The sequence below is a fragment of the Triturus cristatus genome, chromosome 2_1, assembly GCF_964204655.1.
Source record: "Triturus cristatus chromosome 2_1, aTriCri1.1, whole genome shotgun sequence".
Taxonomy (NCBI): Eukaryota; Metazoa; Chordata; class Amphibia; order Caudata; family Salamandridae; genus Triturus; species Triturus cristatus.
In genome coordinates, this window is record NC_140581.1 from 228,176,526 (window position 1) to 228,193,742 (window position 17,217).

The following is a 17,217-nucleotide window of genomic DNA, read 5'->3' on the forward strand; positions in this document are numbered from 1 at the left end:
AGGCGTCCTCGCCCCAGGCTGTCATCTCTCACCTTCAGACTACGGCGAATTTCCTGCATTTAGTGGGTTTCTCTATAAACGTGCCAAAGTCACACCTCACTCCTTTCAGATGCTCCCTTTCATCGGCACTGTTCTGGACTTAGTGCAGATTCAGGCCTATCCTCCCGAGCAGCTAGTCCAGGATATTAGGATTATGATTCTGATGTTTCAGGATCAATCCTGGATTTCAGTGAGACTGACTCTTAGGATGTTGGCCTCATGGGTGCCTGCATCCTGTTGGTAAAGCATGCAAGGTGGCGTATGCAGGCACTGCAGTAGGACCTGAAGTTGCAGTCAGCTCTGAAGTTGCAGTGGGTGCAACATCATGGAAATCTCACCGACGTGGTCCAGGTTTATGAAGAAACTGTGAGAGATCTGCAGTGGTGGTTGACGAACCGTGATTGGGTAGACCTGTCTCCCTTCCCCAACCAGATCTCAGTCATGACAGATGTTTCACTTCCGGGGTGGGGCGGCCATCTGGGAGATGTGGAGATCAGGGGACACTGGTCTCCGGTGGAGTCTGGGCTCCTCATCAGTTTGTTGGAGCTTCGAGGCGACAGTTGGCATTAAAGGCATTTCTTCCCTCTCTCAAAGGGTAGTTAGTGCAGGTGTTCACGAACTACACCACCGCCATATGTTACTGCAACAAGCAGTGACTCAGGCCACCCCATTGTGGTCCGCTCAAAAACCAGGAACACTGTGTAATCAACCTGGGTTTGATAGATGGGACATCATAGGTATCTACCGTAGGTCACTTATGGAAAAGAGGGAAAATAACACAATTCACTAGAATAAAAATAAAAGGTATAAAAAAAGACATCGCACGAACAATGCGTCAACTTAGACACCTCCCAAGCGACATGATAAGACATAACCATCTGCAAGAATTAAAAAAATCTCTAAAAAAATTAAAAGGGAAGCAAATAGAGCAATTGAGGACAACCTTTGGGCAAAACTACATTCTGATACTAAGCTGAATGATGGGGCAAAATTTTGGAGAACAATTAACTCCTTTATGAATCCTAGGCATGAAGGAGTTTCTTCAAACATCAGCGAACAAACATGGGTAAACTATCTCAAAGGTCATTTTACACAACACAACAATCTGATGACAGCTGTTGATGACAAAGAACAAATTCCTTTGTGCGATATCTGGTATAATCATCCAGCGCGAACCACGAGTACAGGCGCGACAAAATTCCCAAAATTAATTGAGCGCCAAATCAAAAAAGGGAAGCGTGATGGGGCACCAGGTCCGAATGGTATCCCTCCTATCCTTTATAAATTAAACGAAAAAAAATGGGCTGAAGCCCTTGAGCCACTATTTCTGGAAATTAAGCATCTAAACGTTTTGCCTGCCTCTTGGAACGGCTCTATTATCTCCCCGATATTTAAGGCAGGGGACAAAACTCTACCAAACAATTACAGACTGGTTGCCCTTATGGATAACGAAGCAAAATATTTTGCTGGAATCCTCTTGGAGGAATTGCAGGCTTGGGCCACAGAATACTCTCTAATTCCTGCTAATCAGACAGGTTTTGCTAAATCTGTTGGGACATCAACAAACATCTTGGCTATGGGTCTGCTAATTGATAAGGCAAAAACAACAAAAATTACAATCCATTTGTGCTTCATAGATTATAAGGCAGCTTTCGATCATATTAATCAGAACCTTTTATGGGCAAAACTAAATAGATGGGGGATATCAAAGCCTCTATTAGACTTGCTGATCAACTTACACAGCGACACATGGGTACAGGCGAAGCTGGGTGATGGCTCCCATCTGTCAAGACGCATCCCAACAAACAATGGTCTAAAACAAGGATGCGTCTTGGCCCCAACTCTCTTCAACTTGTTCCTAGGAGATCTTACCCCGGTGCTCAACAATTGTAATTCTCATGCACCAAAACTAGGAGGCCAAATACTGTCCTCGTTACTATATGCAGACGACTTGGTCTTAATCAGTCACACGAAAATAGGGATGCAAAATCTTGTTGATGCAACAAAAAGATATTCTGATGAGAATCAACTGTCAATAAATTTGGAAAAGTCCAACACAATGTCAATCAACCATAAAAGAAAGACATCAAACAGTTGGTTCTGGAATGGTAACCGTTTGGAGGACACAAACATGTATAAGTATCTAGGGGTCAAAATTGATAGTAGTGGTCAGTTTATTTTACAAAAAGAAAGCATCAGAGGAAAAGGTATTGCTATTGCAGTCTCGTTAAAAAAGCTAAATGGAAAACTTACCAGCCCATCTCAAGTTATACGCTCCAAACTCTTGCCTACCATTACTTATGGCAGCGAAGTTCAAAGAGGAAGAGATGCCGGAATTCTAGATAAAACTGTGACATCAGTATATAGGATTATCTTCGGCCTACCCAAATACACCTCCCCGGCTCAACTGAGGCTAGAGTTTGGTGGTCAGAAACAGGTACTTGCAAGACAAGGGGCATACATAACTATGTGGGACAAAATCAGGAAGGCAAAACAAGGGACCCTAATAGCCTTCTATGGTCAGAACTACAGCGGAATCCAGCATCACAAGCTGCAAACTATTTGGCCAAAAGCCTGGTGAATCTAGGCTTAAAGGAGCTATGGAATACTCCCACCAACCATTCTATAGTCAAAAGACTGGTAAAGAAAACAAGAAAATACGTTTCATGGATAGAAGATAAGGAGTCAGTTTCCAGGAGGTCACATGGGTGGTTTGTCCTAAACTCCTACTCAAATCAAGGCCAACAGAGCTACCTTATTTTGGGTTACTCAAGATTTATAAAACTGAAGTTTTTAAAACTCAGGATGGGCCTGATACCTTGCAGATTCCATTTTCCACACTGGCAGAGGGACAAAGATGCCTCCCTATGTCGTTTGTGTGGAAAGGCAATTGAGGAGAAGTGTGGCTCAATGGGTGGAGAAGTGTGGCTCAATGGTTAGAGCGGCAGACCCCGATGCAGAGGTCTGGCCCGGGACCAGGGTTCAATTCCCCGCCTCGGCGGGTCTTGGGCTCAAAATTCCACGGACCTGACAATTCTCGCCTCGGTGCCTATTCCAATCATGGAGTCCCACTCTGCAACTCTGGGCAATAGCTTGCTTAATCTCCACAACGGCCCCCACAACGCTAAGGATGCCTGGCCTCCACCTTGGGGGTGCCCAGGAGTGGACACCTCACAGGGAAAGCCAGGATGGGTTCCACAGCGGTATTCGTACAAGCGCCTTGAGACCCTTGCGGTTGAGTAGTGCGCTATACAAGTATCAATTTACAATTTACACCTTTTGTGCACCTGTGACAAATTGTTAGAAGAAAGAAAATGTTTGTTGAAATTTCTGTTTAATCAACGAGGAATACGCACGCGAAGGAATGCCGTGCTTGCCTGCTTCTCCCCCGACGACTTGCAGCTAAACTGCAACTTGGTGAAGTTTATGAAGGAGGTGGAGAAAAGGATGCAGAATCTTGACTTTTAATTTAGCCTGAGGCTACTTGTCTAGTATGAATTATATCCAATACACTGTTTATTATTATCATAATTATCACAGTGATTGAAATGGGTTACTGAAGTATTTAACTTGGAAGATTTTTATCATTTTAGATTGATAATCAAGTTTACGTTGGAAATTGTACAGTATGCACTTGTTTTTTTTTATTACCTTCTTTTAAATGTGGAAATTGCAATGGTTTTTATTAACTGTGCAAATAAAATAAATGTATTTACTTACTTACAATTCACTGACCTGAGAAAAGAGTATGATCTGGCTCAGGGGGAGGTCTTCCGAGATCTACGGATCCACCATACCCTTAAAGCTGCAGTCCCAGTCAACGGGGATATACCTAGAGGACAGGCTAATTTCTGAACTCCTGATGAAAAAACCTATATCATTAACATACCGGAAGTTGTGTTATAACCTAACCGATCCACTCCAGACCCTCCGAGAAAAGGGGCAAGACAATGTCAGACCAATCTAGGACGACGATTGGCAAACTGCACTAATGTCTCCAAGGAAGGCAACCATCTCTATCCAACTAAAAACACTGCACAGAACCGATATCACTGGGATTACTCTTACAAAGATAGGGCGCAGAAAAGATGCAATGTGTCTCCGCCAGTGTTGCGAAGAGGCTACCTTTCATCATATTATATGGGAAGCCCCCGCATACGGCCTTATGGGAAAGGGCCACATAACACATGCATAGGGCAATAGGCAAAGAGATTAAAGTGACACCACAACTGGGGCTCCTCAATATGTGGAAGGCAAAAGACCTTACAGGGGTGGAACAGCAATGGGTCACTTTGGCCTACACGCTGGTGAAACGCACAATAGCGATGCATTGAGGAGCGGCTGAGGTGCCGTCCTCAGGGGAAGGGGGGTTGGGCATAGGAACTAGACAAATGCATGATTGCGGAAAAAGAAGTATTCAAATCCAGAGGGTGTCCCAAGAAGTGGGATTATAAATGGGGCACATGGAACGCATACCCGGGTGAGCTGTGTACCGGCCTACTAGTGAGTTGGAGCTGAAAGAGCGACGATGGAATAGACAAATATAGGTGGCCGAACAGGAATGAAGTATTTGTTGAACCTATACTGTATTTTACTCTTTGATATGATGTACTAAATGCTGATGTATATGTGACTGATATGTTCTTCAAAATAATAAAAAAATCTTATAATTTCTTTTTTTTTTTAGCAGACTGTGTTCACCAGCCTCTGAAATGTGACAGGTGCATTCTTCAAACTAAAAGGCATCACAATAAATTGATAATGCCCACTGGGGGTTGAAAATGCTTTTTTTGGCTTGGCATCTTCAGAAAGTCTTCTTTGCCAGTAACCAGGTCATATGTACTGAGATACTTGGCAGAGGCAAGTGTATCAATCAGCTCATCTGCCCTTGGAACTGGACGGGCATCAGGTCTAGTGATTGCATTGAGGCCTCTATAGTCAACACAAAACCACATCTCTCTCTTACCATTCGGGGTGTGAGGTTCTGGTACAAGAACTATAGGACTAGCCCAGGGGCTATAACGAGGCTCAATGACCCCCAACTCCAGCATCTTTAGGACCTCTGTCCCGATGCAGGCTCTGACATGGTCAGACTGACTGTAACATTTGCTCTTCACAGGCAGACTGTCACCTGTGTCCACTTCATGCATACACCAGATGGTTTGACTGGGTGTCAGAGAAAATAGATTGGGAAACTGATTGAGAACGTGTCTACAATCAGCTTGCTGCTGATCAGTGAAGCAGCCTGCCAAGGCTATTCCTTCAACTGATCCATCAGCAGGGTCTTGTGAAAGCAGATCAGTTGGAGGGTCACTCGCTTCCTCCTGTCCCTCCTCATTGGCCATGAGAAAGCTCATGTCTGGCCTGTCAATACAAGGTTTCAGGCGCCTCACATTAAGTACCAGGTATGGTGTGAGGGCAACTCTGCTTTTTCTTGAGAGCAGGTGGCGCCATAGGCTCCAGCACCCACACTTTCGGTCCGGGCTGATAAACAGTCAGTATAGCCTTTTGGTCATGCCAAGCTTTCTGAAGCTCCTGGCTGGCCTCAAGGTTTTTGCTGGCCTTCTTGAAGTACTCAGCCATACAAGAACGCAGGCCAAGCACATAGTCAACTATTTCCTGTTTTGGGGGTTTGAGAGGTTGCTCCCATCTCTCATTAACCAGACACATTTGACCTGTAACTAGATGCCCAAACAGAAGTTCAGTGGGCTTTAGCCCACCCCCTTCTAAGGAACCTCTCTGTAGGCGAAGAGAAGGCAGGGTGGTAAGACATGCCATTTTCACCTCAGCTTTTCCGGGAGTCCTATGATCATACCCTTTAAGGTCTTGTTAAACCTTTCAACAAGCCAATTGCTCTGTGGATGGTAGGGTGTGGTAAACTGATAGTTAACACCATACTCTTTTCACATAGCAGTGATGTAGCTAGACATGAAGTTAGTATATCTGTCTGGCAATACCTCCTTAGGGAACCCAACCTTCAATAATATTTCCAGGAGGGCCCTGGCCACAACATGATCTGTAGTGATCCTAAGGAGAATAGCCTCTGGATACTTAGTGGCATGGTCCACCACCACTAGGATATAACTGTGTCGAGATGCTGTTGAAGAGTATAAGGGACATACTATGTCTATCCCTACCCTCTCAATGAGAGCTCCAACCACTGGGAGTAGATTTAAGGGGGCCTTTACAGTGCCACCTGACTTACCACTTGCTTGGCAGGTGACACAGGAGCGACAAAACACCTTGGTATGCTCAGACATGTGTGGCCATTAAAAGTGAGTGACAAGCCTGTCCCATGTCTTGCTTTGCCCAAGATGTCCTGCAAGGGGAATGTTGGGTGCTAGGGTCAATAGAAAACCCCTACATTTCTGAGGTATGACTAACCTCCTGGTGGCACCATGCTTCGGGTATCTACTCTCAGAAAACAGAAGCCCATCTTCCCAATATGTCCTATGGGACCCACTGACATTCCCTACCTCCTCAGCAGCATTCTCCTCCTGCCATTTGAACAAGTCGTTGTAGAGCGCACTCATACAGATCATCTCATATTCTCAACAAATGTTTCATTAGAAAATTAATTGTACCCAGACGTTCAGTGGTTCTTCCAAGTTGTGTAGGGAAAACGAATTAGACATTAAGCTCTGAAAGGAAGACTATTGTATGTCAATCAATCCGTAGTATATTGGGTCGCCGTACTCCACTGGCGCAGTCGGACCGGTACCACACACTTTGACACACGCTAGGCGTGGAGGGCGAAGCCAAAGCTTTTGCAACCAAAGGGCCCTGTGCTTAACTTTTCCACCCAAGATGCTAAACCTTTGACCTGCACCAGGATGCCGAGGGTGTTGCAGAAACTTTATAATGAACATCACATGGTATGACTTTAGGACTACCTGTACCAGAGACATAGGAAGGTGGGAATCTGTTTGAAAAATATGCTTATACGCGTTTTAATACTTGTTAAAAAGAAATGAAAATGTTTTGGTTCATAAAAAAAATGTATCATGCTCTTACGACCAACATCTGTGTGTCAGTGCCATATCATACCTTAATGCATGTTTTCTCCGTAGTTACTGATGTGCGGCCTCGGGGATGTTGATGTCAATGACTGGCGACAACACACCATTTATAAGAACGGCTATTGTCCGAATCATCCTGTCATTCAGTGGTACTGGAAGGTAACTATTCCCCTGCATTTATCTAGTGGCCTTGATTTTCCAGGACGATAGTGAAAGATTTTGTCTGTTGTTGATATGCAAGCAAAAAGATGTAATGGTCTAAACAATTTGGACAGTTGGACTGATTAGTATGTAGTGCAGGATACCTGAATTCTAACATCATGAACCTGCCAAGAAAACAGAGACACCGGGATTTGTGAGAAGTTATGAAAATGTAGTGTAAAAGTGTTTTTATCAAATGGTGTTTTAATTAAGACAGCTTTTGTTCCTAACTTATAAAGGCGAATGTCATCAAATAAACTATGTGAAATATTTGAATCTACGATTTACCTGCTCACCTGGGTCACCAGTCCTGTTTTTGTAGGAGACACACTGCTGCTTCTGAGAATTTGAAGGACAGGGAATTAGAGGTCAAAATGTTGACAGTGTACAAACAGCTGCACATAAGACTGACTGCTGAAACTGCAAATTTAAGTTACAGTGCTAAAACGCCGTTGCAAGCATTTCACAAGGTTCTTTCTTTCTTCAGTATTTGTCTACTTAAATTCTATTGTCAGGCAGGAAATTGCAAATTTTTCTTTCTATAGATGACCTTGAAAAAGATGTTTATGGCATTGGTGGAAGTGATTACCATTAATCATCGAGACAGAATTGGTTCTACAGGTATCAAGCTGGTTTCTGCCATTTGATGAATCGGTTTAAGACTAGTGCTATTTTTTTCTTCTACCAAAGATAGTTTTCATGTTTTCTACCTGTTGCTGTAGTTCTGGTATTTTATTATTTTTTTTTTTACATGCTAAGGTTAAAGCAAGCAAAGGCATTATAATTTACATCTGAAAGAAACACGTTAGTTAGATTCCTCACCTTAGAATATCCCCAGGCGTCAGACTGGATCCGGAAGATTTTTTCGTCAGCAATACCCCTTGCGCGTCGCTAGGCGTCGTCTGCGGCTCCGCGTCCGTCGTCGGCGTCGTGCGCCGGGATGACGTCGTCGGAGTTCTTAGACGCCGCCCTCGCGCGCTGACGTCAGTTCTTCTTTTTTCCGCGCCAGTAAGCGCAGATCCGGGAGAGCTACCCCTTTTAGTCTTTTTTGACTACGTTTTTTTTTTAATCCTTTTTGATCTTGTCTCGACTCCGGTGCCGGTAGGATGCCTGGTTTCAAAGCCTGTGCTGACTGTAACCGCTTGATGTCGGTTACGGATCATCACCGCCGGTGCCTTTACTGTTTGGGCCTCGACCACGACGCGGAGTCGTGTTCGGACTGCAAGGCCCTGACCTCGAAGGCTAGACGGGAGCGGTCCCGTAAGCTCCTCGAGATTTGTCCCTCTCGATCCCGGTCCAGGATGAGGTCCAAGGATCGGTCGCGGAGCCGCAGCCGATGTCATCATCGCTCGTCTGGCTCCAAGTCTTCGGGTAAGTCAAAGCACTCCAAGAAGTCCAAGAGGCGACACCGCTCTTCGGACTCCCCTCGCCGGTCGCGCGACTCGGCCGAGGGTCAGGGTGGTTCCACCCCCGCGGCTCCAGCGGAGCCGCAGGCACCACGCAAGTCCCCATACCCGCCGGTCCCTGAGATTGACGCGACACCGGCGGAAGTCAGTGCCTTCCTCTCGGCCATGAGGAGCCTGACTCCGCCGTCAACGCCCGCTGGCGCGCCTTCGGGCCCCGCGGACCCGACTGGGCAACCTTGCCTGCCGGCGGCTCCGGCCCCGGCGCCGTCGACGGTTCCGGCCTCGACGCCGCAAGCGCCCGAGGGACCCGTTCCCGAGTCCCCGCCTACGCTGGTCGACCTCGTCACGCCTCCTCCGCCGGCGTCGACACCGGTACCACCTCCGACGCCGACTTCGCTCGGCGTCGAGCCCCAGTTCAGCCCCGCTCCGGGCCCGGCGCCGTTACAGCGTCGATGGACGCCGCGTTCGGAGCCGCTGGAGACACATTTTGTCTATCGCCCGGCTCCGATCCTTCCTCCTGCATACCAGGAATCTGATGATGGGGGCGAATGGGAGGGATCCGAGGATCCTATGGCCGCTCAGGCTCAACTGTCACAGGACTGGGCAGATGAACTGGGGGAGGCCAGTGGTCTGGATACCTCTCCGGACACTGGATTCATCTCTCCTCCGACTGTGGCTTCGGAGGAGGGTGCTGCTTTCTCTGTGGTGCTGCGCAAGGCGGCCGCAGCCCTTGGGCTCGAGCTACCTGCCGTGGCTGTGAGGACTTACGTCCTCACTGAGGTGCTTCAGTCTGCAGCAAGCTCCACTGAGCCTCTGCTGCCATTCAATGAGGCCCTCACTGACGTTCTGCAGGGCACCTGGTCCAAGCCCTCCACAGTTCCTCCTGTGGACAGGAACGTCGCCAGGCGCCACCGCCCTGCTCCGGGCGACCCCAGTTTTCTGTCCCAACACCCTAACCCCGAGAGCCTGGTTATCCAGGCCTCTACCTCCCAATCCTCCTTCCCGACCGCTCCGCCGGACCGGGATTCCAAGAGGCTGGAACAGTTCGGCAAAAAGCTGTTCTCCTCCCTTAGTTTGGGTCTGCGGTCTTTGAACACCGCCTGTCTCTTGGACCGTTATTCCCACTCTCTGTGGGATACGGTGGAGGACGTGCTGCCCCTGTGTCCGGACACGACTTACCCAGGCTCTGGCCGATGGGAGGGATGCAGCGCGACATGCTATCCGATGTGGGCTTGACACTACGGACTCGCTGGGTAGGGCGATTTCTACCTCAGTGGCGCTTAGACGTCACGCCTGGCTGCGGTCCACGTCCTTTTCGGGCGATGTCCAGAGCACCCTCATGGACATGCCCTTTGATGGCACTCGCCTTTTCGGCGAGAAAGCGGACAGTGCGCTGAATCGCTTTAAGGACTCCCGGGCTACAGCCAAGTCCTTGGGCCTCTCGGCCCCGCGGTCGCAAACTTCCGCCTTTCGCCCCTTTCGTGGCCAAGGAAGGGGTGCCTTCTCACGTGCGCCTAGCCACCAGCCGCAGAACCAACCTGCGCGCGGACGTGGTTTCCGCCGAGGCGGTTCTGGAGGACGACGCGGTCAGCCCACATCCACCCCGGCTGCATCCGCCTCAAAGCCTTCCTAGTCCGAGCTTTCAGGCCCATTCCACGCCAGTGGGCGGCAGAGTTCGCCATCACCTGCTCCACTGGCGGTCCATCACATCGGACAGGTGGGTGCTGCAAATCGTCCGAAGGGGCTACTCCCTCCCCTTCGAGACGACCCCTCCAGCCATGCCACCGCAGCACCACCGTATCTCGGGGGATCATTTGAATCTTCTCCACAAGGAAGTTTCGGCCCTCTTGGCCAAGGGGGCCGTCGAGCGCGTTCCGAGCCCAGAAGTAGGTCGTGGTTGTTATTCCCACTACTTTCTGGTTCCCAAGAAGGGCAAAGGGGGCCTACGCCCGATCTTGGACCTCCGGAACGTCAATGCCTTCCTCCGGAAGGAAAGGTTCAAGATGTTAACTTTGGCTCAGGTTCTAGCTGCCCTAGACCCTGGAGACTGGATGGTAGCGTTGGACTTGCAGGACGCATATTTCCACATCCCCGTCCTGCCGGCCCACCGGCGTTACCTGCGGTTCGCGGTGGGCCAAGAGCACTTTCAGTTTACCGTGCTCCCCTTCGGCCTCACCAGTGCCCCTCGGGTGTTCACGAAAGTGATGGCGGTGGTCGCAGCTCATCTGCGCAGATCAGGGGTTCCAGTCTTCCCCTATCTCGACGACTGGTTGTTGAAGGCGGGCTCGCCCCAGACAGTCGTCTCCCACCTCCAGACTACGGCGGATCTCCTGCATTTGCTGGGATTTTCCATCAACGTGCCGAAGTCACACTTAAGTCCCTCTCAGAAGCTCCTCTTCATCGGAGCGGTTCTCGATTCGGCGCAGTTCCGGGTCTATCCCGGGCACAGCAGTTGCAGTGGTGGCTCACGGACCGCGATTGGGTCAAGGGCAAGAGCCTCTCCCTTCCCCAACCGGAGCATGTCGTAGTGACGGATGCGTCCCTCCTGGGATGGGGTGGCCACATGGGAGAGGCGGAGATCAGAGGCCTCTGGTCTCCGGCGGAGTCTCGTCTCCACATCAACCTGTTGGAGTTGAGAGCGATCCGACTTGCACTGAAAGCCTTCCTTCCCTCTGTCAGGGGAAGTGTCGTGCAGGTGTTCACGGACAACACCACCGCCATGTGGTATTGCAACAAACAGGGCGGGGTGTGGTCGTGGACCCTTTGTCAGGAGGCTCTGCGCCTCTGGACATGGCTGGAACACCAGGGCGTCACCCTAGTGGTTCAACATCTGGCGGGCTCTCTGAACGCCAGAGCAGACGAACTCAGCCGCCGGTGCATGATGGATCACGAATGGCGTCTGAACTACGAAGTGGCGCAAGGTCTCTTTCAGCAGTGGGGAGAGCCTTGGTTAGATCTATTCGCCACCGAAGAGAACGCGCAATGTCAGCAGTTCTGCGCGTTGGAATTTCCAAGGCGGCACTCGCTCGGCGACGCTTTTCGTCACGAGTGGAGTTGCGGTCTGTTGTACGCCTTTCCGCCTATACCACTTCTGCCCAGAGTGCTGAAGAAGATCAGGCACGACGGGGCCCAAGTCATCTTGGTGGCTCCGGATTGGGCACGAAGGTACTGGTATCCCGAGCTACTCAGTATGTTGACCGATCCTCCGATACGTCTGCCCCTTCGGGAGGATCTTCTGTCGCAGCAGCAGGGGACGGTCCTCCACCCAAACCTGTCCAGCCTCCACCTCCATGCGTGGAGATTGAGCGGCGGCAGTTGATGCCATTTGACTTGCCTCCTGAAGTCTGTGATATCATTCTGGCAGCCAGGCGTCCCTCCACAAAGATGGTATACGCCTGCCGGTGGAACAAATTTGTGGCATGGTGCACAGCAAAGGCTGTGGATCCCCTTTCCGCCCCTCTTTCTGAGGTTCTACTGTTTCTTCTTTCCTTGGCCCAGCAGGGCTCTGCCCTGGGCACCCTGAAAGGTTATCTTGCTGCCATCTCTGCCTTCTTGCGGCTTCCTGATCAGCCTTCTCTTTTCAAGTCCCCTGTAGTTACACGCTTTCTAAAGGGCATTACTCACACGTTCCCTCCTGTCCTTTTTGTAATGCCTCAGTGGGACTTGAATCTTGTTCTCACATTTCTAATGTGTGCTCCCTTTGAGCCTCTTCATAATTGTCCTCTTCGTCTGCTGACGCTTAAGACTGCTTTTCTGGTAGCCATCACCTCGGCTAGACGGGTGAGTGAGCTCCAGGCTTTATCTTCAAAGCCTCCTTTTCTCTCTGTTCATCCGGACAAGGTTGTCCTTCGGCCTCGTCCCTCCTTTCTTCCGAAAGTGGTGACTCCATTTCATCTTGGGCAGTCTGTCACCTTGCCCACCTTCTTTCCGCCTCCGCATCCTTCCAAAGAGGAAGAGAGGCTCCACCGTCTGGACCCAAAACGTGCGCTCTCCTTTTATCTGGACCGCACTAAGCAGTTCCGGGTGGACGACCAACTTTTCGTTGGATACGTTGGTGCTAAGAAGGGGAAAGCTGTGCACAAACGGACCATCTCTCGGTAGGTCGTTTTGTGCATCAAAATTCGTTATACCTTGGCAAAAAAGGACCCTCCTGTTGGGCTGCGCGCCCATTCTACTCGGGACACAGCGGCTACTACTGCTTTGGGACGTGGTGTCCCTTTGCAGGACATCTGTCAGGCAGCGACGTGGGCTTCGCTACACACGTTTGCCAGGCATTATTGCCTTGACAGCCAAGTCCGGAGGGATGGCTTCTTTGGCCGTTCTGTCCTCCAGGACTTTCTGGTGTGATCTTGGTTCGCAGACCCACCACCGGGGATGGTATTGCTTGGGTATCTATTCTAAGGTGAGGAATCTAACTAACGTGTTTCTTTCAGATGAACAAGTTACTTACCTTCGGTAACGATGTATCTGTAAGAAACATTAGTTAGTTAGATTCCTCACCGACCCACCCATCCTCCCCGTTCTGCTAACTGACATCTAGGGTTAAGGTTATCCTTTTCAGGCCCCTAGATTTTATTTTTGGCACCAGTGTCGGTCTTTGCATGGCTCTGCGTTCCTGGCGCGGAAAGCTATGTACAAGAACTGACGTCAGCGCGCGAGGGCGGCGTCTAAGTACTCCGACGTCATTCCGGCGCACGACGCCGACGACGGACGCGGAGCCGCAGATGACGCCTAGCGACGCGCAAGGGGTATTGCTGACGAAAAATCTTCCGGATCCAGTCTGACGCCTGGGGATATTCTAAGGTGAGGAATCTAACTAACTAATGTTTCTTACAGATACATCGTTACCGAAGGTAAGTAACTTGTTCTTTAAGTACTAAGATCACAACTGGACCAAACGTGTTACTGTATGCTCTGCTTCTTTTTAGGGGCTGTTTTAAAACCTGAGAGGGGACTCAAAGATTCTGTATGGATGGCTTTACTAATATGTATGGTGAATAATAATGAAATGTAAAGATATGTTAACACTTGCTCATTATCTTTAAGGAATGTAAGAAATTGCCTTGTTTTATGAACTGTGTTGTTTTATTCTAATGATTTTAATTAATCGGACAATAAAGAATATATATATATATATATATATATATATATATATATATATATATATATATATATATATATATATATATATTCACTGAAAAAACCATAGGTTTCACACATGTTATAGTTAGCGGAAATTTTACTGATAAAAAACCAGTGAAATTGCCCCGTTCTAGTTAGTGCTGGCAACTATAACTCACGCGACCGCAATCCTCTGCTGATGCTAATACTGTATTTAGACACTTATTTGCCCATGTCTTCTTCCATACATTTTTAGCTATACATATATTACAAATATTTTTTTTTCATAAAGACACATATGTCATCAGCAGAAGATTGCGGTCGCGTGAGTTATAGTTGCCAGCACTAACTATAACGGGGCAATTTCACTGGTTTTTTATCAGTAAAATTTCCGCTAACTATAACATGTGTGAAACCTATGTTTTTTTCAGTGAATTTGCAAGGTTTTTTAAATGCTAATTCCTAACTATAACGTGTGTGAAACCTATGGTTTTTTCAGTGAATTTGTACGGTTTTTTAAATGCTAAGTTACTTTACGCCATTCGAGGCGTGCGCGCCCACTTAACGCAGTTCGTTCCGTGCACGGTTTTTATCAACTTTAATAAGCCCTGTACATTTGGTGGCCTTCGGCCACCAAAAGCACAGGGGGGGGGGGTCAATGTGGATAGTGTTTTTTTTATTTCGATTTTATAATTTCATGTTGCCAAAATTTAGTTTTTTTTACCTATTAATAAGCCCTGTACATTTGGTGGCCTCCGGCCACCAAAAGCACAGGGGGTGGGGTAAGTGTGGATAGTGGTTTTTTTTTTTGCCGTACGCTTACGGTAAGCGTACGGTAAGCGTACTCGGCGAAATTGCCGAAAAAAAAATAAAACCGTTTTTGCTCTTGGGGGATGTTTGGGGACTCCCTCAACATGACTGTGTGGGAGGGAGTTGTCAAAAATGCCCCGTAACATGTTTTTGGGCATCAAGTTTGAGAAATAACTCTCAATGCGAGAGACAAAATGGCGGACGCCGCTTCCTGGTTTCGGCCGATTCGAATGTTTACTAAGATCTAAGAGCCAATCAGAATCGCGCTCGCGCACGCCACCGTACGCTTACGGTAAGCGTACGGTAAGCGTACCGTAAGCGGGCTCAGATATATATATTGATTTAAAGGCTATTTTCTCAGAATCTACTGAACAGATTTACACCAAACCTACAAAAGGCACTTCCTTGACCTAGGGACTACCTCTCTGCCAAATTTCTAGTAATTCTGTTCAGCCGTTCGGGCTGTAGCTCGTTCTAAAGGTCCTATGGAAAAATGCATGGGAAAAACGCGTTTTGGGACCCCCCTTTTATCTCAGCCCCCGCTTGACGAATCCCCCCGAGACTTTCAGGATAGGAGCGGAGCGTAGCGCCCCACCTATTTTGAGAAATTCGCGAGGATTCATCGACCGGCGCCAAAGTTATTCAAAATAGAATGTTGAGGTTTTCCTATGGAAAAGGGGTCCTAACTATAACTACCTACTGGCGACCGCCAGTAGGTAATATATATATATATATATATATACGCTCACTCCCAGTTGCTTTCAAGCATGGAAAACATGACTCGTTTCGGCTATGCCTTAGTCGAATGTTCCACAAAGTTCGCGCCAGAAAGCAGCATATTTCAAAGAGGCGTTATGTGAGTCACATGACATTACAATGCATGGTCAACGAAAGGGATCAGTCGCCATATTGGAATGCAGTTTTTCGAACACATAAATGCGAGTTTCAAATTGTTAAAACATTTCGCCGTATATCGGCATGCAAGGTACCTCAGAGTTGACCATTATAAAGCCGTGAATCGGCTGCCATCACCACATGATAAATATCAAGGCAATAGAATGCTAGTTCCAATATCCGTGTAATATCGAGGCAACATCTAATGAATCAATACATATTAATTCAAGTTAAATGCAAAAAGAGAGAAGGAATTTAGCCGTATATCGGTTACCTCAATTCCAAGCAAAATTTGCTAACATAATGCCGTGTGTCGGCTTAAACTACATTACTATTGCTGTCATTGAAACAGTTTTGTAGTGTTTTGTTTGTACATTCATCATATTGTATACTTTTTTTAAAGTTTTTAACTGTTTTAATTTTGTGTTATATGAATTTTTGATTGTGTGAAGCCATATGATTATATTTTTAATAAAATACATTGAATTTTTCATATGAAAACCTGACTGGGGATTATCTTTGGTGTCTTATCCTGGTGACAGATTGCGTATAGTTGTGAATGTGTGGATAGAAGCTCTTTTGTGCCAAAAGGGGAATTTTCTCTTTGACTTGTGCAGGGTACAAGAACAGTCATTTTACCTCCACTTCCTGGTCGCAAGGATAACCGGTACATTTCCATTGACAATGTCAAACTACAGCGAGTGGCCGATTCTTCTTAGTATGACTCCAGCGGTCTCTTGTCCAGCAATGCTAAGAAATTCTGTTTTGGCTCAAGCAACTACCACCAGGCCTGACATTGCCATCGAGATGCATACAGTTACTAATCCTTTATTGCCTCCACCGGCTGGTGGTCCTACTGAAGATACTGAGTATACTTATCCCACAGATGTGTTGTTGCCTGGTTTACAATCCACTGCAGTTGACCAGTCACGTTTTTCATTTGACACTGACTCTATGACTTCCAATACCCCATCGAAAATTTCTATTTTTGCTGCGTGGTTTACAAGACATTTTTTAATACCGCCTTGGACTTACATTTGGCTGGTGCTCATAAGTATTTTTTTATTTATGTCCATTGGGTTTGTGGTGGTATTTTTTCGTCTCGGAAATGGACACTATCTCACCGAAAGATCGGCAATTAGATTAATTGATGGAACTTTGGCCCCCCACTCCTCATTGCACATCATGAAAAGGGACCAGACTTTTGTGAATATTACTGCCTGGCCTGTGTTGGATGGGATTGTATGGGATGCTGTTAAATTTCAAATTCATGGTCCCACGGAAGTGATTAATGTCCCCAATGTACTTCGTGTTTCTATAGGGGATGTTGTTAAACAAAACATCCGTTCTGATGATTGGGATGTCCAAGCCGTAGAGGCTCTTTTTTCTGATTTGAAATACTATGCTGCTTTTGATGCTGAAGATATGTATTTAGACACAGCTAATTATGGGGAGTTGTTTTGCTACCAACACTATGGCAATCATTTCCTGCATAAAGCGAATACATTTTGAAATGTTGTCAATTACATGCAATGGGAACATTGCCCAGCAGCCATTGAAGGCAGCTCCAGAACTCTAGTGAACACATTTACTTATTTTACTGGTTTCAGTGTATCTGAACCTGAGGCCTTTTATTTTAAAATGGCTGCTGAGTCCGCTTCCAAAGTTAGGCTGACCCACACACATTATTATGTTACAAGTCCTTTATGGATGAATTGGCTATAAGG

At 47.4% G+C, this 17,217-nt stretch overlaps 1 protein-coding gene across 25 annotated transcripts in view; it reads left to right on the forward strand.

The window, feature by feature from the left end:
* Positions 1-17,217, forward strand: part of NEDD4L (NEDD4 like E3 ubiquitin protein ligase) — a 1,669,848-nt gene that overhangs the window by 1,613,480 nt on the left and 39,151 nt on the right. For all 25 annotated transcript variants that reach the window (XM_085630299.1, XM_085630340.1, XM_085630265.1 and 22 more), the window contains one exon: positions 7,110-7,217. In XM_085630299.1, coding sequence (XP_085486425.1) covers positions 7,110-7,217 — 108 coding nt within the window. The remainder of the gene's footprint in view (positions 1-7,109; positions 7,218-17,217) is intronic.